This window comes from Zingiber officinale, chromosome 7B (assembly GCF_018446385.1).
Source record: "Zingiber officinale cultivar Zhangliang chromosome 7B, Zo_v1.1, whole genome shotgun sequence".
In the NCBI taxonomy this organism is placed as follows: domain Eukaryota; kingdom Viridiplantae; phylum Streptophyta; class Magnoliopsida; order Zingiberales; family Zingiberaceae; genus Zingiber; species Zingiber officinale.
Window position 1 is genome coordinate 4279544 of NC_055999.1, and position 27972 is coordinate 4307515.

General features: G+C 43.0%; 1 protein-coding gene across 1 annotated transcript; it reads left to right on the top strand.

The window, feature by feature from the left end:
• Positions 1-4042: 4042 nt before the first annotated feature.
• Positions 4043-5102, top strand: LOC122003516. The gene is made up of 2 exons (XM_042558623.1): positions 4043-4238; positions 4326-5102. The coding sequence occupies exons 1-2, from the start codon at positions 4071-4073 to the stop codon at positions 4896-4898; spliced, it is 741 nt and encodes a 246-aa protein (XP_042414557.1). The 5' UTR covers positions 4043-4070; the 3' UTR covers positions 4899-5102.
• Positions 5103-27972: the final 22870 nt, after the last annotated feature.

Below are 27972 nucleotides of genomic sequence, written 5' to 3' on the forward strand. Positions count from 1 at the left end.
CAATTGTAGTTGTTTACCTTTTCTCTCCTTTGTTTACCTTAATTAGCTTTTTTACTCCATTTCTTAGTCTGTCGATAACACAACTTTGAGTTGTATTTCTACTTTATTCAGGATGATACTGCCTTTGAGAAGCAGAGTGCTCTTTTTGCTTTAGCAATTTCTGATATAGTCCTAATAAACATGTAAGTACATTTTCATTATGCGTCAAATACTACCTTTGTCTAGAACAAGGGTGAGCATTTGCCTCTATGATATAGGTGGCGCCATGATATTGGTCGAGAACAAGTGGCAAACAAGCCTCTTTTAAAGATAATTTTTCAGGTTATCTTTCATTATCTTAATCTTATTCCCATCTTACAACAACTTTTTTACATATACTTTTAATTTGAGTTTTGCTTAGTTGCTTTCGTTTACCTCATGACAGGTGATGCTGAGACTGTTTAGTCCTTGTAAGACCACTCTACTGTTTTATACGAGATAAAACAAGGGTGAGCATTTTCATATGTGCATTTTTCAGCTTCCGTATTGGAGACTCCTAATCCAATGAAAATGAGTATTCATGCACATTTTTTATATGTCGAGATCTCCTAGTGCCTTATCAAAGGGGTGGAAAGATTGGACTTTTTGATGGAGTTGGTGTGGGAAGACTGGATTTATTATGGAATTGATGATCAACAATGTTGGAAAAGGTTGACGTGGAAGAATTAGCAAGTGAGAAAGAGGAGTCCAATGAAATTCTATAAGTTGAAGATTGTGATGGGGCTTGGGTTGACACTAATTACTTGCAATCCTATATGGCATGAACCACCATCACAAGTTTCTAATTTTTTGACTATTGTTCATTAGTTGTAAATGGAGTTTATTTGTTTATTTGTATTGGGAAAATTTTATTTGAATATTAGACATGTTTCTTCTTTTGTGATTGTAATTCTTGTATAAGTAACATTTTGAATGATATTGATGTGGAGAATATTCTTTCTTTTGTGATTATGATTCTTTAGTATATATTTATATTGAAATATGATATATTGGTATTAAAAGATAATAATTTAAAAGATGACGGTTTAAAACCGTTATTATTGTCTATCACCCTCAAAGACAATGGTTAAAAATAGTTGTTGTAGCTCCAAAAATGGTTGTAACTGGCAGTGTTATTAAAAATGCTCTAAACAATAATGGTTTAAAATTGTTGTAAAACTGTTGTCTTTTTATTCAAAGACAACGGTTTAAAATCGTTGTCGTAGCCCCCACTTTTAACAACACTGCCAATTACAACAGTTTTAAAGGGCCTATGACAACGATTTTTAACCATTGTCTTTTAATATTTTTGTTGTAGTGCTCTCCTCTCGGAATATTGTTGCAGCTCATTTAGGTCTCATAAAAGAGTGGGCTCTCTATAGAAGGTCCATCTTTTGATTAACAGCCCAATAGACCTCCTAGTCCATGAGCCCATCTCACCATCAATACAACACATATGCTTGTTAGAAAGTCAAAAGATCGTATCCGTGTACAGATACGTAACATAATCTCTCCATACCTGCAATATGAATACCGGATACAGTATAAGCATGACGATATGACAAGTTAGCTGATAGCTAGCAAGATAATATCTCATTAAATACAGGGATTGTGAGGCACATTATAAAAGGGGGTCATTCTCCGCTAGTACTAGTACGCGCACACATCCAGTTACACTTAGATCAAATCCTCTGCCCCAAAAATTGCCTGTCCTCGTGTTCCACTCGTTGCCCCAGTCCACCACTGGTGGCCTCCGACCGCGCCCCGATCAGCACTATAACTCTTCAAGAAGGTGAACCCAGGGGGGTCGCCATCGGCACGATCGGAGCCTGAATCCGGCCAGATTTGAGCAGACTTTCCTCAGCCGTCGATCTGAACCCTTGCTCAAATCCGGCTGGATTCCAGGTCCAATCATGTCGATGGTGACCCCCCTAGGTTCACCTTCCCAAGAGTTATAATGTCAATCGGGGCGGCGATCGGAGGCCGTCGGCGGTGGACTGGGGTGACGAGTGAGATACAAGGACAAATAATTTTGGGGACAGAGGATTTGATCTCAATTACACTTGCTCTTACTTTCTTCTATTTTTGCGCCACTGTTATTTTTTGACTTGATAATCGAAGTTGCTACACCAGGGGCTCCCAGCTTGTTTATTGACGATTTCTCTCCTCTTCTCTCTACTGTTCACTGGTGATTTCCACCCCTCTCTACTATTATTCACTGGTGTGATTTCCAGAGTTCCTCAGCCAAGCGTCATATCACCAACCGTCCTTTCTCCACTGCTTCTAGACAGGATTATCATTTATCATCTTTTGGACACCAATCAAAGTTAAATTAAGGTGTTCATCTTCGGCCACTAGCTGAATGCCACTTTTGACACTACCAACTAGCAAAACTTGTTTAATTTCTTTGATAATGAAATTTGGTTTGTCTTCCAAGTTTTGCTATCGCGAAAATCGTGTGCTAGTGGGAGATCACACAGCGCCACTAACAGAGAGGCGTGCGTGTATGTATAGTTGCTGATTCATCAAGTCACTTCACCGGAGGAAAAGAAAACTGACTCTATTTTCAATAGACACACTGTAGCTGCTTTTCCACGGTGATATAGATAATCAAATGTAAAGTAGCCATTGCAAATTTTTCTACGACACGTACGTCGGCCCTGTCCCCCAATTGTTAGTGTGTGTGCTTTTATATTTTTTAATTACATGCACACACAGCCATAACGGTAGAAATATGTATATAAAATGTCTAAGAAAGACAAAAAGAAAGGCATTTCAGTGATCAAATACGCTAAACATTATATGATAGCCCATCTTCGGGAGTGTTAACTTAAACCTAATTAAATACATGTACATCACTGCTATATTGTTTTTCTTTGGGGAGGTTACGTTCAATATAATAAGCTATATGCTATTCTTGATATCGCGCATGCATGTTAATTAGGATGGTGATTAGTTGGTTACGTCGTTAATGTCTGAAAAAAAATACACTGGGCTAATGTTGGTTGGAACAATTTTTACTATTTATATGTTTGAGTTTTGTATATATGTTTTATTTGTAAATATTGATGTGTATTATTCCACTCTAGATTATAACAAGGGTAAATTTGTATGCAGTCCTCAGTCATAAACTCAACTTTGCATGCAGTCCCCATTGACTAAAATATTTATTTCCACTCCCTAGTAAAAAATAATAGACACTAATTTATCTAATTGTCCCTGATATTTTCAGGTATAAAAAGTCCAAAAATTAGTATAATTTTTCTTAAATTCAGCACATTAAACTAGAATTCAGTATATTTTCTATCAAATTGAGCACGACTCTTTTTTCACTTTAATTAGATGAAAAATATATTAGATTTTCTTTAAATGATAATCAATTAAATAGAAAATATATTAGATTTTCTTTGAATTGTGCTGAATTTAGAAGGAATTATATTAAGTAGGAAAAAAATCATGTTCAATTTAATAGAAAATATACTGAAATCTAGTTTAAAGTGTCGAATTTAAGAAGAACTATACTTATTTTTAGATTTTTAATACCTAAAAAATATGAGGGATCAATTTTGATAGAAATATATTAGATTCTTGTTTAAAGTGCTAAATTTTCATAGAAATATATTGGATTCTAATTTAAAGTGTTGAATTTAAGAAGAGTTATACTCATTTTTTGATTTTTTTTTTTTTTATACCTAAAAAATCTGAAGGATAATTAGGTAATGATATTTGCATGAGGGAGTTGAATCAAATGAAACTTTACATGCATGGAGTGAGAACAAAATTTTTTAGATATAGGAATTACATGTAAAATTAAAGTTATGATTAAAGATTTTTCTCTAATTTATTGTTATAATTTGTCTGCTGCCCAAATATGTCATGTTGTAAAGAAGTCAAGGTGACGGGATTTTGTCTTTGCCGTTTTGTTGGTGCTATGCATAAGAGGAATTCCACAGATCTTTAGCAATAATTAAGTTGACATTTGTCGTCTATAAATACCACTTATTTCGCTCCAACCTATGCACTTTGGAGCAGCTCGACGATATAATTAAATTATGGAGTGGAGGAAGGGCTATCTCGATCTCGTGCTGGTGCCTTTAGGCCTCCTCTTTCACATCGCCTACAACCTCTGGCTCATCCACAAAGTCCGTTCCCAGCCACTGCACACAATTATCGGCATCAACTCCGCCGGCCGCCGTCTCTGGGTGCAAGCCATCATAAAGGTATGCAATTTTCATTACACGCCATGCGTGCATCTCGTGTGTTTGTCGATATGCTTGTCTGAGGCCTTTTGATGTGATATTTTCTAGGACAATGAGAAGAAGAACATATTGGCGGTGCAAACGATCCGGAACACGATCATGGGATCGACTTTAATGGCGACGACCTCGATCGTGCTATGCTCCGGCCTGGCCGCCGTCCTCAGCAGCACCTACTCCGTGAAGCGTCCTCTGTATGACTCCGTGTTCGGCGCCCACGGCGACTTCGTGGTGGCGCTCAAGTACGTCGTCCTCCTCCTCGTGTTCCTCTTCGCCTTCCTCTGCCACTCCCTCTCCATCCGCTTCGTCAACCAGGCCAACTTCCTCATCAACGTGCCCCCCGCAGCGGCTGCGGCCAGCAGCGCGGCCTCAATTATCACCGCCGACTACGTCGCCGACCTCCTCGAGAAGGGGTTCGCGCTCAACACCGTGGGCAACCGCCTCTTCTACGCGGCGCTGCCGCTGCTGCTCTGGATTTTCGGGCCGGTGCTCGTGGTGTTCTCGTCGCTCACCATGGTGCTGATTTTGTACAACCTCGACGTGGTGTGCGAGGAAGGGAAAGGCAATAGTTGGAAGAAGAAGAGGAATAACAATGAGAATGAAATGGAGGAGTGCAGCGTGTAGAGCACTAAAGACGCACAGACGAATACGATTTATCGATGTTGTGCGGAGTCGTTAGTTCGTTATCGAACTGTGACAGTGCCACGCGGACAAACTGTATTTGCGATCGATGCATGCATGCCAGCTGCTGAAACTTAATTTTTATAGTGGGGGTAATGGGATCGATTTAATTTTCTCGATGTGATCTATAACTTGTTGTGCCTGAAATTGGACTATAAATAAATAAATAAATTATTTATTTTATATCCATACTTCAAACATAGTGTAATATTGTTAGGATCACTCATAATTTAGAAAGGAAAATAAAAAAATAATGAAAATAAACAACGATTTTTAAATTACAGATTTTATATTTTTATTTTTCGTTAGATAATTAAATATGAATGATAAAGAGTATTTATAGTACTCAGATATATAGTTGATCAAAAAACTAAATTCTATCGATAAAAAAATTTTATTCATATCCATTAGACGAGAGAAATACTCTGAAAAAATTATTTTCATCTATATATTTTTATTCTTATCTATTAACGGGTTGATATTGATCTTCAACATTCTTTCTCAACACCAACCCTCTTTGTAATGTGATGAGTTAATAACGAAACATCTTGAATTTGTTGGCACTTAAGCATGTTGTGAACACATCCGCTACTTGATTATCTGTACTGATTTGTCTCATCTCAATATTGATGGTGCAGCGGAGGTCGACAAAAGGGGGGTGAATTACTTGAAAAAATAAAGTATACCCTCCTCGTGCTTTCAACTCAAAAATGCAATAGTAAAATAATAACAGATAAATTAACAGAAACGAAAAGGGACTCAGCTATTTACTTGGTTACAACCAAGAAAGTTGTTAATCCAAGGCAGTAAGAAAAAGCGCACTGAAGAATCTCCTTCTCTGAAGGTGGAGAAACTTTTTACACTTTGAAAGCTTAGAAGTATTACTAGGAAAGACTACACAGTTGATTGCTTGAGTTGTTGTGTAATTCCTAGCTCCAGGGGCCTTTAAATAGCCTCTGAAAATTCTATCCCGAGGATCCAAGGCGCCTGTAACAAGGTTCAAGGTGCCTCCAACTCGGTGTAACGGATAGAACTCTATCCGTTGCAAACGGTCAAATTTGACCATGCTGAAGGCGCCTCAAAGCAAGTCTGAGGCGCCTCAAGCCTCGGCGCCTCAGACTGAGGCTCGAGGCACCTCAACTTGAGGCGCCTTCGACATTGGTTGAAGGCGCCTCAAGCAGTCTTCTCAGCTCCGTTTCTTCTTTGCTTTGACTTCCGAGGCTCCATTTGTTTGAGTGATTGCGGCCAACCGAAATAGGACTCACCCGAACCCAATTTCCGGCCTTCTTCTCGAGCAGTATTCCGTCCCGTCTTAACGTCCCTCGAACGTCGCGCACGTTCTTCTCGTCCACCGGTGTACTCTTCCGCAGCTCTCTCGTCCTTCGGATGCACCGAGCCCGTCGGCTCCTTTCCCGTGTCGTCCTTGTCGCTAGCTGCGTCTTCCGCTCGACTTCCTGCGCTCCTAAGCTCCTGCACATTCAGACATAGGGATCAAACACAAAGCAGGGCCTAACCAACTTGGTTGATCACATCAAAACAACCACGAGGTTCAACAAATATCTCTTTGCAAAAATTTTCTCTAATAAAATGACAATGCACTATAACATGCTTAGTTTTTACATAAAAGATCGGATTTTCCGCCAAACGAATTGCTGATTGATTATTACAATATGCTGGAACTGCATAATCTACTTGTTGATGTAGATTATTCATTAGTTGTATTAACCATGTGCTCTCTTGAGCTAGCATTGTTCTTGCTTGATACTCAGCTTCAGTGGTTGACAATTATACAGTTGGTTGTCTCTTGCTGCACTACAAGATCATTCTAGAACCAAGCTTGAATACATAACCAGTTGTTGATCTTCTGGTGTCACACTCTCTTGCATAGTCAGCATTGCAATAACCAACTAACTTATAGTCTTCATTTCTTTTGTACAAAAGACCATAATTAATTGTGCTCTTTACATATCTTAGTATTCGTCAAGCTACTTCCAAATGAGATTTCTTTAGATTTTACATGTACCGACTTATCACACTGACTGCATAGGAAATATCAGGTCGAGTTAAGGTTAAGTAGATGAGACTGCCTACCAATTGTTAATACATAGTTGCATCTTCTAAGCTTTTCCCTTCATGTACACACATTCTGACATTTGGTTTCATAGGTGTTGAGATCGACTTGCATTTGAGCATTTCAAACCTTTTTAACAAGTCTTTGGAATATTTTTTGTTAATAAAAAAATATTCCATTTTATGTGTGATCAATTTCTAAGCCAAGAAAGTACTTAAGTTATCCAAGTTCTTTCATTTGAAATTGAATTGATAAATTCTCCTTCGTTTGAAAAATTTTTGCTTTGTCATCGTTTATTATGACTAGGTCATCCACATATACTAGCACGATAGCTAATTTTCCTTTATTTGTTTTGATAAATAAGTTAGAATCCATAGATATTACTAAATAACCAATTTGGGTTAGAAATTCAATAATCTTATCATACCATGCCCTGGGTGCTTGTTTCAATCCGTAGAGAGCTTTCCATAGCTTACACACATATTCAGGATGATATTGATTCTGCAAACCTATTGGTAGGATCATATAAATTTCCTGATTCAATTCTCCATAAAGAAAAGCATTCTTCACATCCATCTACCATACATTCCAATCTTTATTGGTTGCAAGTGCAAGTTGGATTCATATAGTTATAAGTTTCACCACTGGACTAAATGTTTCATTATAGTCTAGTCCACACTGTTAAGAGAAACCACGAGCTACCAATAGTGCCTTGTACCTCTTGATTGACCCATCTAGACGGTGCTTTATTTTGAAAACTCACTTGCAAGAAATGGGTTTCACATCTCTTGGTTTTAGTATGAGATCCCAATTGATTTTGCTGCAGTGCAACAATCTCTTCTTAGATAGCTATCAACCACTCAGGATTTTACGACACTTCTTCAAACTTTTTAGGCTCTGTTGCTTCTTCAACTATAGTTGCATTAACATATTTTAGATTTGACCTTCGTGTTCTTATTGACCTTCGGAGTTGAGATTGTGGAGTTAATTCTTCCTTTTCACTAGGCCCCTTTTCTTTATTTGGTTGTTGATATATGTCAGTTTGCCAAGGACTCTGAGCCACTCTTTGCTCAATATCATTGTCATTTAGATCTCCTGATTCATCTGAACTTGGTTGAAATTGAATAATATGCTCTCTCATCTTTTGTTACAATTTGTCTTTGAGGTCTTATCACAACATTTCCACCCCTTTCTTTGGCTATCGTATCCCACAAAAATACATCTAATAGCTTTCTTGTCGAACTTGATTCGTAAGTGATCAGAAACAAATACATAACATACACAGTCAAATACTCAAAAGTAGCAAACTATAGGTTTTATGTTCCATAATTTCTCAAAGGGTGAAATAAATTCTAACCTTAGTTAAGGAAGTTTGTTAATGACAAAAGTTGCAATCCTCATTGCTTCAGCCCAAAATCGTCTAGGTACATTCTTGCCGTGCAACATACTCCGATAAATTTCTATAAGATGTCGGTTCTTTTCTTTCTATCACACCATTATGCTGTAGTGTGTTGACATATGTGTATTGATGGTATATTTAACTTTCTCTTAAGTATTGAGAGAACTCTCTTGAGATATATTCTCCCCCGTTGTCTATGAATAGACAACAGATCTTCGTTCCCAATTCTCCTTCGACTGACTATTTAAACTCTTTAAACATGGAAAATGTATCAGATTTTTTTTTCATAAATAATATCCAGATACACCTTGAGAAGTCATCAATGAATGTTATCATGTACTGCATCTCATAGATTGATGGTTGCTTAACGGGCTCGAATACATCAGAGTGGACTAACTCTAATAGTTCGTTTGCTTTAAACTTTGACTCTCGATATGGTAATTAGTGTGATTTACCATATTGGCATCCCATACATTCTATATCTATTCGTATGTCTAGTTAAGGAAGCCCCTTAAGCATTGACTTCTTCATCATCATGTTTAACTTGGAATAGTTAACATGACCTAACCTCATATGTCATATATGTGATATTTCACTTTTTCTTGTCTTGTCTATATATACAGACTCTGTTGATATCATGTAGACCGACTCTAGTCGTTGTCTCTCCATTGTCGGTGTTTCTGATATTTTGAGATTTTGATATACCTTTACATTTTGAGGACCAAACAGAATATAGTGACATGATGATGTTAATTGAGCCACAGATAATAAATTTTTCTTCAGTCCTGGAACATGATAGACATATTGAAGTGACATATGGTTAGAATTATATTGGGGTGTAATTATTGTCTTCCCAATATAGACTATTGGTAACCTTGAGTTGTTGGTTGTCACCACCATACGAATTCCCTTATATTCGGACAAGTTTTATAATTTTTCTTTGTCACCCATCATGTGATTTGAGCAGCCTGAATCTTTGATCTAATCATTTTTGTAGTTAATCTTGTTTTGCATTGTTGTGAAAGCTACTTCATTTTCCTCTACAACAAATAAGGCTTTAAGCATCCCAATCATCTTCGCTATTTGGATTAGAATTGGAGATAACAGTATTACACTAAACAAACTTTTTCTTGACCCAGCAATCTTTTGCCATATGGCCCGCCACATTTGTAATACTTGCCAATAAACTTTTTATTATTGACATGATTCTTTGGGGCTCTCCGTAGATGATGGACTCCATTTCCTTGATAACTCTTCACTTTGCCTCCATCCTTTTTAGATCCATATATATATCACTAGTATGTCACTTGAAGTTGCCCTTACTTTTACTAGTGTAGAGAACTTCCTCCTCACCCTTTAGCAAGACTTCTCCCATTTGCTTAGCCATAGCCTCTTGGCCTGCAAGTAAATTTTCAAACTCAAGAAGCAATGATTGTGTTGACCATCCTTGTACAGCAATAACAAATCATCGATATTCTGGTTTCAACCCATGGATAATTATTCTCTTTATTATGGTTTCCCCAATAGCAGCTGTTGCTAATTTTGAAATTTTACGACATATCAACTTTACCTTGTGGAAGTATTGGGCAATTATTTTGTCACATTGGCCTATCACTAGTAGCTCATTCTCCAGGAGTTACAATCTTGCATCATTCTTCTTTGAAAAGAGTGTAGTAAAGGTATCTCATACTTTCTTTGGTGTCTTGGCATCTCGGATGTGCTCCAACATTTCTTCTTTAATTTTGATTTTTAAAGCAAACATTGTTTTACTTACTTTTATCCTCCATTTTTGTAAGATACCCTTGGCATCTTCTTCCAGTTGCATGGCTTCACTACAACTAACAACCTCCCAAAGATCCTGACCTTATAGGTAGGACTCCATACATGTTGTCCACATGTTGTAGTTTTTGTTGTTGAGCTTCTTGACTCCTACTACTTGAAGGTTGCCCATCATGTCGGAAAGATTTTGATTATACTGAACAAGTTTGATTAACAACCTTCTACAATATAAACTACCTCACGATTCAAGATAACTCCACCAAGAATAATCCTTGATCATTCTACTCTGATACTAATTGTTGAAAAATTAGATTATAAACAAGTAAATAAATTACTTGTATTATATCCATACTTCAAATACACTGCTACACTTTTGAGGATCACTCATAATTTTAGAAACAAAAAGAAAAGGAAGATCAAGAACAATTTTCAACTTGAAGACTTTACACTTTTATTTTTCGTTGGATGATTAAACATGAATATAGGGGGGAGTATTTATAGTACTCACCATGCAAGATACATAGTTGATCAAAAAACTAAATTATATCCACAAAGAAATTTTATTTCTATCCATTGAATGAGAGAAATACTTCCAACCATAAATATTAATTTCTATATATTAAATCATATCCATTGGATGAGAAAATTACTCTTATCCATATGTTTTTATTCTTATCCGTTAACAGGTTGGTATTGATTTTCAACATCCCACTAGAGGAATTCTTGACAGCTAAATATTTATGAAATTCTTGTCCTCTCCTATATAATAGTTGTTGATGCGATTAACATTAACGGTCTAACTCAAGTTTTGATAAATGACAAAGTAGGTTAAGTTAGTTTCATATTGATCTAACACTTTTACCAAGTGTGAAGGAGAAGCCCAGACGGGTCGACGGGCTGACTTAACATATGGCATGAACTCCAGTTAGGACGAAAAGATGACTTGATAGCTGGCATGAAGTCCAGACGGGTCGAAGGGCTGACCGGACGTCTGACACAAAGTCCAGACGGGTCGAAGGGCTGACCAGACGTCTGGTAAGTAAGTGGAGGTAAGTCACTGGAGGGGAGTGACTGTGAGGACATGTTCCCGGAAAGGGAACTTAGGCGCCGATCCAATTTAGAACCATTTCGGAACTCTAAGTTGAGATCTTAACTAGATTCCGGTCTCGGTGAGACGGAATCTAATTACTATTCTGTTTAATTATAAACTGTGATAACAGTCTGTTTTGTAGGATATATAATTTACATTTATCTCCGGAATATCGTTTTCTTGCAAGAAGGAGATTGCTGGAAAACAAGGGTACGAGCGCCCGGAAGGGATCCGAGCGCCCGGAGGCAAGTTTTATCCTCCAACGCACGTCGACACGTGGAGCTTCATGATTGACTGGGCTACGTCACATTCCAGGTGCCCGGAAGGGATTCGGACGCCCGGAGCCTCTTATATAAGGAGGGTGAAGGTTGGAGTAAGGAGAACTGACAACACAAGATCTTCCATTGCTTGCTTTGCTGTGCTCCTGTGACCGACAAAGTGCTATTTTTCTTTTTACTCTTTATTATCGGTATTTTTTTTCTTAAAAGTAATTATGTACTTTACTTTTGTAATATTTCGAATTGCTAGTAGATTGTCCAACGAAAGCACTCAACGAGTGCGGGCCTTGGAGTATGAGTCGACCAAGGCTCCGAACCAAGTAAAATTTACTTGTATTAGCGTTGCTTTAATTTTATTGATTCCGCTGCGTACTCGATCTTCTTTGCGACGTTTTTTATCGATATTCACCCCCCTCTATTGACTTTCACGATCCAACAATAGTCACCGTTCAAAAGTAAAAAAAAATTATTTATCATTTACCTCTCTATAAATAATTATGGGATCAATCGTGTAGGGTGTTTGAGGTCCGTGTATGATCTTTTGCCACCATGAAATAGAAAATGTTGGTGGTCGACTCTCTAAACTCTGTATTAATTTTTCCCCCAGGGCTATTATGTAGTGGAAGGATGTCAAGTTATCATTGAGATACCCGTGGTTCAATCCTCAGCTACGGAGCATTTGTAGGAATTTTTTTCAAATGAAGTGTGTAAGCACGAGATGTTGGGCTTCTAGGCTACTCGCCATGAGCACTTCTCGATTTACTTTGGCGGTAGGTGGGAAACTTCTGTGAAACTTGGTCTATAGTCCCAAGTTAGGTGTTACCTAATTTAATATGAAGTAAAAACTGTTAACAGATGGCTACAAGATGACTCCATGATTTATCTCCTTTCACATAACTTGTAGATGAGATATGAAGGGTGTCTAGGGTGTGTAATCACCGTTTACTACAATGAAGCAGAAACTGCATCGGGGTAATAGTGCAATGGTTAGACCATCCAACAGATAACCAAGGGATTTAAGATTTGAGTCTCAGCTACAACGGCTACATGTGATTTTCCCTCCAGTGAGAAGCATACATAAGAATGTTGTGTTAGGATATGTATGAGCTAGAGGGGGTTGAATAAGTCCATTCACTTCTTCAATTTTGAATGGCAGCAGAAAAATTGAAGCAAAGACTCCAAAATGCTAACACTGGATTTTACTTGGTATCCACTGTTAGGACACTTCGGTAGTTAGAGAGGGGGTGATTAGCTTCAATCACTTTATTGATGATTTGTTGTAGCAAAAAACTCAAAGCACTCGCTAACACTAGGATTTACTTGGTATCCACCTCCTTGAGGTGACTAATCCAAGGATATATACAATGCACACACTCCACTATATAAAATACTCATTCTCAGAAATAACCTAGAGGTGGAGAAACCTCATACAAGCTCACAACAAGAAAATACAACAAGAATATAAACTAGGTTATGTTAGTACCCCAAGATAGTTTTGATGTGATCAACCAAGAGAGGTTATGTCCTGTTAGCATTTAACCACTGTGTCTAAGTGTGCAGGAACTTAGGAGCATAGGAAATCGAGCGAAAGATATAGCTAGTGAGAAGGAGGGCACGGGAGTGAGCTGACGGTCTCAGTGTGTCCAAGGTACGAGGTGCTGCGGAAGAGTACGCGGGCGAACGAGAAGGAGGCGCGCGGCGTTCTCTGATGGACGAGAAGCCGGAGCGGAAGTTTGCTCGAGAAGGCAAGAAGTTGAGTTCGGGTGAGCCCCATTCTGGATGGCTGAAATCACCCAAGTGAGTGGAACCAAAGCGGAAGATCCGGACCAATGCGAGCAGAACCGAAGCAGAAGACTTGGACCAAAAAGCCAACTAGGGGTTTCTTAGAAAATTTTCAAAAATATTTTTTTTGCTTGCAAAATTTAGCAAAATTTCTCAAAAAATATTTTTGATTTAAATAGTTAGTCAAAAATATTTTTCTTCTTGAAATTTCTTACTTAGAAATTTTTACAAATTTTTCATAATTATTAAAATTTTCAAGTTTTCAAAATTTGATAAAGGTATTTCAAACATTTACTACCCTTAGATTTTTCTTGGTACCCCATTTTTATGTGATCAAAGGGGGAGAAGGAAAAGATTAAGTCTGGGGGGAGGTAGATTCAAATTTTTTTATTTTGGCACTTTATTGTAGAATTTATTATTTTAACTTTATGTCTCTTTACCCTACCTTAAGTTGGGTTGCTCACATCAAAAAGGAGGAGATTGTTGGAACTCCAAGGTTGTTTTGATTTGATCAACCAAGTTAGGTTAGGTCCTGTGGTATTTTAACCTTGTGTCTAAGTGTGCAGGAGCTTAGGAACATAAGAAGTCGAGCAAAAGACGCAGCTAGCAAGAATGACAGCACGGGAGAGAGTCGACGGGCTCAGTGTGTCCGAGGGACGAGGTGTTGCGGAAGAGTATGTGGGCGGACGAAAAGGAAGTGCGCGACGTTTCAGAGGGATGAGAAACCGGAGCGGAAAGTTGCTCGAGAAGGTTGAAATTGAGTTCGGGTGAGCCTTATTTCGGTTGACCGAAATCACCCAAGTGAGCGGAACAGGAGCGGAAGACCCAAACCGAGATGAGCTGAACAAATGCAGAAGGCTCGGATCGAAAAGGTCAACGGGGTTGACTTTGAGGTCTGGGTGCCCGGAATGTGACTTTGACCGAATCACGTTTGACCGTGATTCGTTGCAAAGGGGATAAAACTTTATCCCCCTCCAGGCACCTGAAACCCTTCCAGGCGCCCCGACCAAGAATATAAATACAGCTTTGGTCCAAAAGCTTAAAAATTAACAAGCAATTGTAATACAACACTTGTGCCCACTTCATTGTTAGTTTAGCTTCTTATTTTGTACTTTCACTACTGTAAGAGGCTTCTCCGCCTAAAGGAAATACTTAGTGTCTTTACTTCATTGGATTAACAACCTCCCTAGTTGTAACCAAGTAAAAGCTGTGAGTCTCTTCTTTTAGCTTATTTCTTTATTTTAATTTATGCAAGTGTTCTTTTAAAGGTCCAAGAAGGGTATTTGTTTTTTATATTGTACAGGGATATTCAATCCCCTTCTAGCCGGCCCAACGATCCAAACACGAAGAACCAGGCAGCGGATGAGTTAGCGAAGCTAGCTAGTTCGTTGACGCAGATTGTCATAGGTCAGCCAATCGAGCAAGTCTCACTCATGGTGCACATCGACCGGATGGAGGGAATAGCATTCCCGAACTATTGGAGGACGACCTTGACAGAGTTCTTGCGGTCGGGAGCTGCACCTGCCGATTCGGAAGAAGCTCGCTTGCTGAAGAAGAGGGGCAGGCGGTTCACCTTGATCGGGGATCGGCTCTACAAGAGAGCCCTTTCCAGGCCTCTCCTTAAGTGCGTCGGATCGGAAGACGTCGAGTATATCCTGAAGGAGGTGCACCAAGGCTCTTGCGGAGGTCACCCAGGCGGCCAAGCGCTAGCCCGTCCTGGCCGGATATTTTTGCCTTACCCTCCAGGAAGATACCGCTCGGACGATGGCCACTTGCTTGTCCTGCCAGAAGTATCATAACCTGCCGCACTGACCGACCGAAGAAATGAAGGCGTCCATGGTATCATGCCCGTTCGACCAATGGGGCATGGATATCATTAGACTGTTCCCAATAGTGACCGGTCAACGGAAGTTTCTGCGTGTTGCGGTAGACTACTTCTCTAAGTGGGTGGAAGTTGCTCTGCTGGCAAGAATCACCGAGCAGATGGTGATCAAATTCGTGTAGCAGAACATCATCTGCCGGTTCGGAATGCCACGCCGACTCGTATCCGATCACGGAAGGAAATTCGTCAGTCAGGAGCTTAGAGAATGGTGTGAGGACTATGGTATCCAACAAGCCTTCACCTCGGTAGCCTATCCTTAGGCCAATGAGTAGGCCAAAGTCACCAATCGAGAGATCCTCAAAGTCTACGCCCTCGACTCAATCACATACGAGATAGCTAGGTCAACGAGCTCCCCAGTGTATTGTGGGCTCTCCGCACGACTCCGAAGGAGGCGACCGGTGTAACCCCATTCCAGTTAGTGTACGACAGTGAAGCAGTTGTTCCCATGGAAGACAGAGTAGAATTCGATCGGGTGTAGCTCTACAACAAAGGGAACGCCGAACAAAGGATGATGGAACTAGACCTGGTGGACGAGACGCGCGCTAAAGCAGCCATTCGACTAACGGCGTATCGGCAGCGAATGAAGCAGAACTACAACCGATGAGTAATCTCGAGGTCTTTCCAGGTCGGCGATCTCGTATGGAAGAAAGTGAAGTCGGTCGACGACGTTGCCAAGCTTGAGGCACTATGGGCAGGACCGTTCAAGGTCGTGCAGAAGCTCCGTTCGGGCGTCTACTATCTAGAGGATGAAGAGGGAAGGCAGCTCGAGAGGCCATGGAGAGTGAATCATCTACAACCCTACAGGGCTGGATGAGAGGTGTGCAAGTGAATCTTGTACTTTGTATCTGTTGTATGTTTGCTGAATGAGGGCAAAGTTTGAATAAAAAGCAAAAGCCTCTCCCGTGCATCTCCCCCAACGGTCGAGAGGCGACCTTAAACCTGAGTCTCCACCAGTCGTCAAGCGGCGACATTAAACGTCGGTCTACCTCCAATCGTCAAGCGGTGACGTTAAATTCTTATCTCCACCAACAGTTGAGTGGCGACCTTAAACCCGAGACCTCAACAAATCGTCGAGCGACGACATTAAACTTTTGTCTCCACCAACGATCGAGCGACAACCTTAAACCCGAGACCACAACAAATCGTCGAGCGGCGATGTTAAACTCTTGTCTCCACCAACGGTTAAGCGGCAACCTTAAACCCGAGACTACAACAAAATGTCGATCGGCGACGTTAAACTCTTGTCTCCACTAATGGTCGAGCGACGACCTTATAAACCCGAGACCACAACAAATTATCGAGCGGCAATGTTAAACTCTTGTCTCCATCAGCGGTCAAGAGGTGACCTTAAACGAGTGTCTATAGTTGATGTCTGCATCAAATCGTCGAGCGGCGACGTTAAACACGGGTTTACATCAAATCGTTGTGCGGCGATGTTAAACGTGGATCTACGTCAAATCGTCGAGCGGTGATGTTAAACCCCAACCTCTGTCAACAGTCGATTGGTGACCCTAAATACTTGACTCAGTGAGAGGATAAGCAGCGACTACTCAAAGGCCCAAGCCTGCAAAATATAGTGATCGTTCGACACTTCTCTTCAATGCGTCCCCAGGACTAATCGATGGTGCATAGAACTAGTGCGCCACTGAATTCGGAGTGGATTGGTCGTCTAGGGGGACCAATTGTGGATGAGTGGAGTCACAGGGCCGCAAGTTCATTTCAAAGTCAAAGGAGTCGAAAAAATAGACAAGGAAATAAAAGTCGTCCGAACAGACGAGCATTCATTAAAACTTGAGAATTACATATTACATGGCTCTGCCTCACTCGAGGTAATCCAGGCCATCATTGGGCAACGTGGCTGTAAGCTTGCCCCGACTTATGACCTTGCTGGTCAGATCGACCGGCAGGTGGCCTCCATCGCGAAGCTGATCGATTGTCTCGTCGATCGTCAAGTCGAATAGTTGAAGGGCTCGGTTGACGACTTTATCGCAGAATGTATCCAAGCGGATGTAAGCTTACTTCATGGCATCAAACCTACTCCCCTCGGCATCTTGATAAATCCTCAGTGTCGCTCGGGAGCCCTCCAGCTCATCCTTGGTGGCGGCTAGCACAACATCTTTGGAGACAATTTGGTCGCGGAGGGTCGTTTCTTCGGCCGAGCGGCTATTCCACTCGGCGATCAGAAAATCTTCGGCCTCCTTCAGTTTCTGAGCAAGAACGTGAGCCTCCTTATTCTTCTCATCCAGGTCGGTGATGGCCCGGTTCTTCCTCACGTTCGCCGACTCGATCTTATTATCGAAAGTGGTAACCTGCTTATTCAGCCGCTCCAGCATGGTGGCCTGCCCTGCGCTCTTGGTTCGTTCAACCTCGAGCAGCTTATTACTCTTCTCCAGAGCAGCTTGGAGTCTGGCCACCTCGGCATCTGTCTTTTCCTGAGTGGCGAAGGATTGGTCGCTCGACACCTTCAGTTGTTTTACTTCCTCCTCCAAAAACGCAAACCTGTGGCACATAGTCAGACTCTCCACCCAGTACTGCGGACAAGCAAACAATAGTTCGTGAGTGTCGATCGGAGGTAAATTATGAATTTACATTAAACTACTTACCCTAGTAGACATTTGGGTATGGCTGTTCGCGAGGGCGCCCGGAGGCATCAACACCGCACAGGCTCGTGCGTCCTCCCAGATCTTGGCGAGCGGTCCCTAGATAATGATCTGATGCTCAGGGCCTCGATACTCGGCACTCGGCTCGCTGTACTCTTCGGTGGGCAAATGGAGGATCGCAGTGATGTGGCGTTGGTTGCTTGAGGCCGACTGCGCCGAGATTGCCCGACCCGAGGGGCGAGACACCGTCGCCGGACGGATGCGGGACTTCAAAACCTTTGAGGGCTTCGAAGTCAGTGGCATGAAGTACATCGGTGGCGCGGCGAGAGGCCCTTGTGGTATATCAGCAAGGGACAACGTCTGATCAAACGACACGGAGGCTGCCATTTGTTGAACCGGAGTTAGTGTCAAAGTTTCGACCCACTCGACCGACTGTGCCCCCGAAGTGGCGGAACGCAATGAGGGTTTAGCTCGGCGCCTCTTACGCCTGTAAAGTGGCACCTCGGAGGAAACCGAACCCAACGGTTCCTCAACGGGAATGATGGGGTGTCGCTCGGCTGGAGGCTGTGAGCCCGGGACGGCTCTTCCTCTCGGCGTGTGGTTGGCCTTGCCTTCGCCCACAACAACGAGTGTCTCCTCGCTCTTGCCGAGCGGATCGTCATGTGAGCCGACTGATTGCAGACCTTGGCTCGCTAGTTCTTCACTGGCCACCTCATCGATCGCAGCGTCCTTAAGCTTCGCCTTGCCGGCTACATGCACTCGCATCATGACTTCGGCTGCAAGAGAAAAAGAGAAATCAGTTAGCATCAAAGGAAGAACTAAATGAGCTTCATACCTAGGCTAGTCGACAGCCGGGTGCAGATCGGACTCGGGCCGAAGATGTATAGGACACCCTCCAGCAGTAGCCTATGGATGTCGTATTTTTGACCGGCCAGCATGGAGGCTACGTGCAAGTAGTCCAATCGGCTCTTGTAGCTCTTCAGAAGAGGTTGAGGCGCCACTTCGAGCTGCCAGCTGGTTAGGAAGTCTGGTCGCTCGAGAAAACGCATAAAGAAAAAATACTCTTTCCAGTGCTTGTTTGAGGTCGGAATCTTGTCAAAGAATACCAAACTGACTCGCGACTGGAAGAGGAAGGTCCCCGAATCAGACAGCTTAGGATAATAAAAATAATGAAAGATTCGTGGGATGAGAGGAATGCCGTGCAGACGGAATAAGATGATGACTTCGCACAGCAGCCGAAAGGAGTTCAGCATAAGTTGAGAAATGGAAATGTGAAAATATTTACAAACTGCTGGAATAAAAGGATGTAAGGGATGTTAGGATCTCTTCGTACGGCTAGAGAGGGGGGTGTGAATAGCCGCCCCAAATCGCTCTCGTTTCTTCCTACAATTAGGTTAGTCGCAGCGGAAAATACAAAGAAACGAAAGAGAAGAAAACCAAACCTTAACACGAGGATGTAACGAGGTTCGGAGATTAGGGCTCCTACTCCTCGGCGTGTCCGTAAGGTGGACGAGTCCGGTCAATCCGTCGGTGGATGAGTCCCCGGAGAACCGGCTAATACAATATACTCCTTGTGGGTGGAGAAACCTCGCCACAAACGTTTGCAACAGCAAACAAAGAGTACAAGAGCAGTAAGAAAAGCAATACAATATGAATACAATCGCACTCTACCAATTGCTTGCTTTCTTGTCGACTGGAGGTGAAGCAGCAACTTCACGCGACGCCTACAACAGCAGGAACCCAGCCGGAAGCTCACGCGAAGCTTTGGAGGAGCTCAACAAAGCTCAAGCACAGCAGCACTTAGAACAGCAAGAAGGAAGAAAGAGATCTATTCGCACGGAAGATGCCTCGATCCTTTATACTGCGAAGAAGAAACAATGAAGAAACTAACCGTTGTGTCGCAAACGGCTAGAACCTGATCGGTCTGACCGATCGGCCTAAGCGCATGAGGCTTGCTTTGTCACCGATCGGTCCCGGACCGATCGGTGTCGCGATCAAGCCCCGATCGGTGCGTGGACCGATCGGGGAACCTCTGATCGGTCCATAGACCGATCGGGCTTCTCCTCTCGCCAGTTTTCCGATGATCTCCGTCGACCATAAATGGATCGGTCGGCCGATCCACGATTTCTTCGCGAGGTTCCCGATCGGTCTCCGGACCGATCAGATTATAAAAGTCAGCGACGCCCGATCGGTCACCGGACCGATCGGGACCCCTCTGGATCGGTCGGTCACCGGACCGATCCAACTTCTCGGTTTAGAGTGCCCTCTCTAACCTAGTTCGGAGAACGAGCTCACCGAGCCCTCTCCGACTCCATATGCCAAGCTTCACTCACTTGGACTTCTCAACACGGATGTCCGATCACCCTTGATCCATCTGGATTTTCCCTTGCCCGGCTTCACTCACGGGACTTTCCACCGGCCTCACTCAGGAGTTTCCTTGCCTAACATCCCGTTAGGACTTTCTCATTCACCTAGCTTCACTCACTAGGATTTTCACCGGCTTCACTCACCGGGATTTCCAATCTGCCTGGCTTCACTCACGGGACTTTCACTTGTCTGGCTTCACTCACGGGACTTTCCTTGCCTGGCTTCACTCACAGGACTTCCCAACCGCCTAACATCCAGTTAGGACTTTCCATACGCCTCACTCACCGGGACTTTCCAATGCCTAACATCCAGTTAGGACTTTCCTTTGCAACGTTCACCAGGACTTTCTCGTGCCAAGTCTTCATACTTGGACTTTTCCTGCCAAGTCTCCATACTTGGACTTTTCGTGCCAAGCTCCTGCTTGGACTTTTCGAAGTCTCCATACTTGGACTTTTCCGTGCCAAGCTCCTGCTTGGACTTTTCCAACAAGTCTCCATACTTGGACTTTTCGATGCCAAGCTCCTGCTTGGACTTTTCGATGCCAAGTCTCCATACTTGGACATTTTCCCGAATCAGGTCAACCAGGTCAACCTTGACCTACGGTTGCACCAATAATCTCCCAAACATCTATTCTTGTCCCATATCAAGAATAGAACTCTCTCACGAGTGTCAAACATCAACATGCAACACAACTAGGTCAACCTTGACCTAAGGTTGCAAACAATCTTCCCAAGTCAAACATCAAAATACAACTCGAGTCAAGTCAACTCGAGTCGGTCAACCAGTCAACCTTGACCTAGGGTTGCACCAACAATCTCCCCTTTTGATGTTTGACAAAACCATAATCAAGTTAGGTTAACCCGATAACCTAACTTAGGTTTTCAACCATCTTCCATGTCCAATGTTCTTTCCTTGAACATTCTCTAGACATTCTCCCTTAGGTTAACACGATAACCTAACTTGGGTTCTCTAATAATTCTCCCCTTTTGACACACATCAAAAGTATTCCAATGTTCTTCCTCGAACATTCCTTGACAATCTTCCCCTAGCTTAGGTTAAACCGATAACCTAACTTGGGTTCTCCAATAATTCTCCAATGAACACTCTCCCCTTTTTGACACACATCAAAAAGAATAAGGAGGGTATCAAGGTCAAGAGTTTCTTCCTAATGAAAGTCCCATACCTTTCATTGAAACTCTTATTTTCCCCTTGATACTAAGCTCAACAATCCACTTAGTGATAATCCCATATCACTAATCCTCAAGGAGTAAAAACTCCCCCTAAAAGTCAACTCCCCTTGACTAATAGTTAAAACTCCCCCTAAAGGCCAACTCCCCCTTGACCATTGCACCAACAATGTCTTGGAGAGTTTCAAACCTTTAGAAATCTAAAAGCCAACTTTCAGTCGAAATTTCAGACATGCAGTCGAATTTCAGCACATTGGCACGCTATCAGACCTCACTGGATCGGTCACCAGACCGATCCACAGCACTCTGGATCGGTCCAGTGACCGATCCAGCCCTCCCTGGATCGGTCCAGCGACCGATCCAGACACTGATCACAGGGATTTCTGATTTTTCCTCTCCCGAAATTCAGAAACCCCTAATAAATTCCAGAAAATTCGAAAAATTGTGAAATTTTGAGGATACATTCCTCATATCATACACTACCATGGAAAAATAATTTTCTATGAAAATAGTTTCCATTTTCAAATCTTGATACAAAGTTCAAAAACTTTGAAATAGTTCAAGTTTTAACTCAACTTTGTATCACAATGTTCAATGATGAATGCTATCACTAGGAAAGCTTCATCAAGGTTTTTCAAATCAATTTTAAAATGCTTTTAAAACCATTTGAATTTAGGACCATAATCTTAGGGCTAAATGTACATGACTTGTACATAAGCTTTCCTATGATCCTCCATTTCTTGAATTAGGGTCATCTAGGTACAAGAATTATGCACCTTGATCCTAACTCATGATCCTAATATCTCACACACATCTAAAGTGTATCAAACCACATTCAAGTCAATTTGATGTGAGATATGGGTTAAGGTCAACTTAGGCTAAGTTCTCATGCATTTTCTAAACATCAATTTGATCTCAATATCAAAATGTGTTTTTCCTTAAATCAATTACATTGATTATAATGCAAGAGATGATGACATGGCATATAATGATATCATAAGTAAAAACATGTGCCAATGTCATGATGTCATGGCATAAAGTTTGAAAACTTAAATAAAGCATGACATATAAACTAGCCTAGCACTATCATGACATTTCAAATGATGATAAAACTAAACATGATGTCATGACATGTCATATGGCAAACAACCATGGTAAGTTAACACAAATAAAATACCTAGATTACCTATCTAAGTATCCTTAATCTCTTAGTTAACTTAAATTCTAATCCTAGATTGCCCATATATCCCTAAGAGAAAACCAAAATCCCAATTATGGTTTTCTCTAGGTTTTCTTAAATTGTGCCAAATAAGATTAAAATATTCTCACTTTGGCACACTTTACTCTTCCAAGGAGTGAATGATAAAGATTATCCCCTTTCATTTTCAAAGGTTCCCAAAAACCTTGAAAATGCTCCTTGAGTGTCAATTTCCTCAAAGTTGGGTTAACTACCCTTCTTCTTGGAGTTGACACTCTCTAACCCATCTATGGGGTAGAGAAAATGCTCCTAGGAACCCAATACCTACTTGAGCTCATTGGGTTCACTAAAAATTCACTAGGGATGACTTCCCTAGCAACCCTCCTAATGACCCTCTTAGGCTTTAAAGCCTTGGTCATTTGGGTCTCATCAAGATCAACTCTAGGGGTGACTCCCCTTGTGACCTTGGTGGTGATCTTCCTAGCCCTAGGTTTTATTCCATAATCGAATGGAACATTGTGGTAAGTGGGCTTGACCACTTGGGACTTAGGTTTGTGACCCAAACCTTTCTTGTCCTTGGGCTTTGGTTTTTGACCCTTAAACCCTAGAGATGACTTCTCCAAGTTCTTAAGAGCCTTTTCCAAAGTATCAAGTCTTGACCTCAAGACTTGATTCTCCTTCTCTAATACCTCAATTTTTGATTTGTCATTTTTCTTTGAGGTATTCCTAGGCATGTGTCTAGTTGTTTTGGGGTTTCTACCTAGGTTCTCCTTAGCCTTAGATGAGTTAATTCTAGGGTTAGCATTTCTAGAATTGTTCTTATCTAGGCTAACATGTTTGGCACCTAAGCATGTGTATCGATTTCTAATGTTATCATGCTTATCATTATTGACTAGTGCAATAAAATTTCTAGCATGCATCTTACTAGTATTGCACGAATGAGACTTAAATGATACCTTAGGGTTTGCCTTAGCTCCCCCTATAGAAGTGCTCGGTCTCTTGCCCTTGTGAGGTTGCCTCCCCCTCGGACAATGGCTCCTATAGTGTCCCTTTGCTTGCATTGGAAGCACACGACGTGCTCCTTGCCCTTGCGTTTCGGGACTCCGGCTTCCTTGACCTTTGGCGCCGGTGGAGTCTTTCTTACCCTCTTTGGACACTTACTCTTGTAGTGCCCAAATTCCCTACACTCAAAACACATTATATGCAATTTACTTGAACTTAAAGTGTTTGAGTTACCTAGGATTGAGGATGAATGGATGTTCTCTTCTTCATCCCTCCCGGAGGTAGAAGCTTCTTCTTCGTGCTCCGAACTTGAGCAAGAGGAACTCTCCTCCTCTTCTTCCTTGGATGTTGAGTAGCCCTCAACTCCCAATTTGCTCCCTCCATGATGTGAGCTACTTGGCTCACTAGGCTCCTCTTCATGGCTTGAAGTGGAACTCTCCTCATGGTACTTGGCCAAGTTATCCCACAACTCCTTGGCATTGTTGTATTCACCTATCTTACGCAAAATATTAGTAGGTAATGAAAATTCAATTGTTTTAGTTACCTCATTGTTGATCGTTGATTGATGGACTTGTTCCTTTGTCCACTTGTTCTTCTCTAGAGGCTCTCCTTCTTTATCCATTGGAGGAGTAAACCCTTCTTGTACACAAAACCAATTCCACATATTAGTCCTAAGAAAATACATCATCCTTACCTTCCAATATGCGAAGTTGTCGTTGTAGAAGGGTGGAATGGTGATGTCTTCTCCGAATTGATCCATCTCTAGCGCTTGTGCTCCCACGGGTGTGAATCCGATGAAGAGCGACCTCGCTCTGATACCACTTGTTGGGATCCTTTGTACGGCTAGAGAGGGGGGGGTGTGAATAGCCGCCCCAAATCGCTCTCGTTTCTTCCTACAATTAGGTTAGTCGCAGCGGAAAATACAAAGAAACGAAAGAGAAGAAAACCAAACCTTAACACGAGGATGTAACGAGGTTCGGAGATTAGGGCTCCTACTCCTCGGCGTGTCCGTAAGGTGGACGAGTCCGGTCAATCCGTCGGTGGATGAGTCCCCGGAGAACCGGCTAATACAATATACTCCTTGTGGGTGGAGAAACCTCGCCTCAATCCAACAACAAACAAAGAGTACAAGAGCATGAAAAGCAATACAATATGAATACAATCGCACTCTACCAATTGCTTGCTTTCTTGTCATTGGAGGTGAAGCAGCAACTTCACGCGACGCCTACAACAGCAGGAACCCAGCCGGAAGCTCACGCTAAGCTTTGGAGGAGCTCAACAAAGCTCAAGCACAGCAGCACTTAGAACAGCAAGAAGGAAGAAAGAGATCTATTCGCACGGAAGATGCCTCGATCCTTTATACTGCGAAGAAGAAGCGGTGAAGAAACTAACGTTGTGTCGCGGCTAGAACCTGATCGGTCTGACCGATCGGCCTAAGCGCATGAGGCTTGTTTGTCACCGATCGGTCCCGGACCGATCGGTGTCGCGATCAAGCCCGATCGATGCGTGGACCGATCAGGAACCTCTGATCGGTCCATAGGCCGATCAGAAGCCTCTCACGCCGATCACGATCGGCGGGCCGTCGGGCCATAAATGGATCGGTCGCCAGACCGATCCACGATTTCTTCTCGCGAGGTTCACGATCGGTCTCGGGCCGATCGATTCTGTCGATGAGCCAGCGATCGATTACGATCGGTCACCGGACCGATCGAGGGAAGTTCTGATCGGTCACCGGACCGATCCAACTTCTCGGTTTAGAGTGCCCTCTCTAACCTAGTTCGGAGAACGAGCTACCGAGCCCTCTCCGACTCCATATGCCAAGCTTCACTCACTTGGACTTCTCAACACCGATGTCCGATCACCTTGATCCATCTGGATTTTCCTTGCCGGCTTCACTCACGGGACTTTCCACGCTTCACTCACCAGGATTTCCACTGCCTAACATCCATTAGGACTTTCTCATTCACCTAGCTTCACTCACTAGGATTTTCACAGCCTCACTTCATTCACCAGGACTTCCACCACATAACTGCCTGGCTTCACTCACGGGACTTTCCCTTCCTCACTGGGACTTCCCAATGCCTAACATCCAGTTAGGACTTTCCTTTGGCTTCACTCACGGGACTTTCCAAGCCTAACATCCAGTTAGGACTTTCCTTGCTCACGGGGACTTCTCTCGTGCCAAGTCTTCATACTTGGACTTTTCCGTGCCAAGTCTCCATACTTGGACTTTTCCGTGCCAAGCTCCTGCTTGGACTTTTCCGTGCCAAGTCTCCATACTTGGACTTTTCCCGTCAAGCTCCACTCGTTGGTCAACCAAGTCTCCTTGGACTTTTCCAGTGCCAAGCTCCCTGCTTGGACTTTTCCGTTGCCAAGTCTCCATACTTGGACATTTTCCCGAATCAGGTCAACCAGGTCAACCTTGACCTACGGTTGCACCAATAATCTCCCAAACATCTATTCTTGTCCCATATCAAGAATAGAACTCTCTCACGAGTGTCAAACATCAACATGCAACACAACTAGGTCAACCTTGACCTAAGGTTGCACCGACAATCTTCCCAAGTCAAACATCAAAATACAACTCGAGTCAAGTCAACTCGAGTCGGGTCAACCAGGTCAACCTTGACCTAAGGTTGCACCAACAAGGGAAACCACAAACCGACGATAAATTGGTCTTGGAAGAAACAAAGGCAGTCGGTTAGCGGGGAGTTGAGCCGATCGGACGAAGAAGGCAAAATGATCTGACGATCGGAAGGAATTTCAAAAGCATCGCGCAGGCTCTCAACATTGCTCTCATCAAACTTAGACTCCATGGATGTGTACCAGAGTCCATGAATAGGAGCAAGCGACTGAGAAGAGCTGGCCATTGCAAAACAGGCGAAATAGAGAAGAAATACTATCAAAGGAAGAAAAAGGTCGCTGGGGTATCATAGGAGTACAAGAAGGACGAAAAGCCTCAATACGAAATACAATAAGGAGAAATCTTACGGGAGAAGGGCTGCCGAAGAAGAGCGCGGAAGATCGCTGGAGAGTGGATTTCACAGGAACACAGACGGTCACCAGAACTCGAAACACAAAGTGTGCAACTGAAGCGACCCAGCCGGCTTATAAGGATAGGGCTCGGCCAACCGAAGCCGTCCGATTTAGGTCGTGGAAACCCAGGCCAAGATCTCACCGTTGAATTCAAACTGTCAAACGTCACATCACGCCTGACTTGACAGGCGGGCGACGGCAGCGTGCGTGACACGTGGCGCATCACCACGGGTCGACAATTAATGAAGGCGTGGGAATATGTTCAGCGTTAATGAGCGAGGATTTACACGATTCTCAAGAAATCTCGATGACGTCAGCCTAACCCGCGCTCGCCCGAGACAGCCCGAGATGAATTTTTATAAGTGCAAACCTTCGTCAGGTCGATCGGATCAAGGTAGCACACTTATGCCCGAGCGACAAGCTCTAACAGGGCGATTGGCGAGGATCGGTCTTATCTCGCTCGGAGACCACACATGCTCGAAGGCTGCTCGGGAGGAAATCTATTCACACAATTGTCCAGTCAGTCAGACTTATAATCTCCTTTGACTAGACTTGAGAGGAGGCTTATGATGTGGTGATGATGAGAGGCCCCACCTCGTTGTCCATGGTGAGAGTCAAAGGAGGTCAAAGTTAAGACGATCAATGAGTGGATGGTATCAGTAGATCGAGCGGAACACTGCCCGATCGAGGAAGGTCCTGATCCGTCGTCAACTTCGACACAACATTCAAACACCCGACACTCAAGGGATCGGAGAACGATGTACAGAGGCCAAGCCGAGCGGCTACCCCACTCGGCTGAGCAGCATACTCAACATCAGCGGAGCACGCGGACAGTGAACTTTCGGCTGAACGGCTATCCCGCTCGGCCCAGCGACAGATCACGAGGACAGAGTACTTCCAGCCGAGTGGCTATCCTGCTCGGTCCGATACCAGATGATACACGGGCATCGGACTTCCGCCCGAGCGGCTATCCCGCTTGGCCTTACAGCAGACAGTACACGGGCAGTGGACTTTTGGCCGAGCGACTATCCCGCTCAGCGCGACAGCAGACAGCGCCAGGATAGCCGAATTCTGGCCGAGCGACTATTCCGTTCGGTTAAGCAACAGACACAGCAGGATATCTTTTGACATCCTTTTGGGAGCTAGTGTCGCTGACAGGCGGCATGATTATACAGAAGATCATACGGCGAAAGCTTCCACTATCACTTCAGAGATATGCTCGGCCTGTTATGGTACGGTGTCAGGGATACTTTACCGACACGTCTTTTCAGAGAAAGCTTTGAGATGCGTGCACACCTTGGGAAGCGTACACGCGCGCTTCCGGAGCTCTATATAAAGGGGGTCCA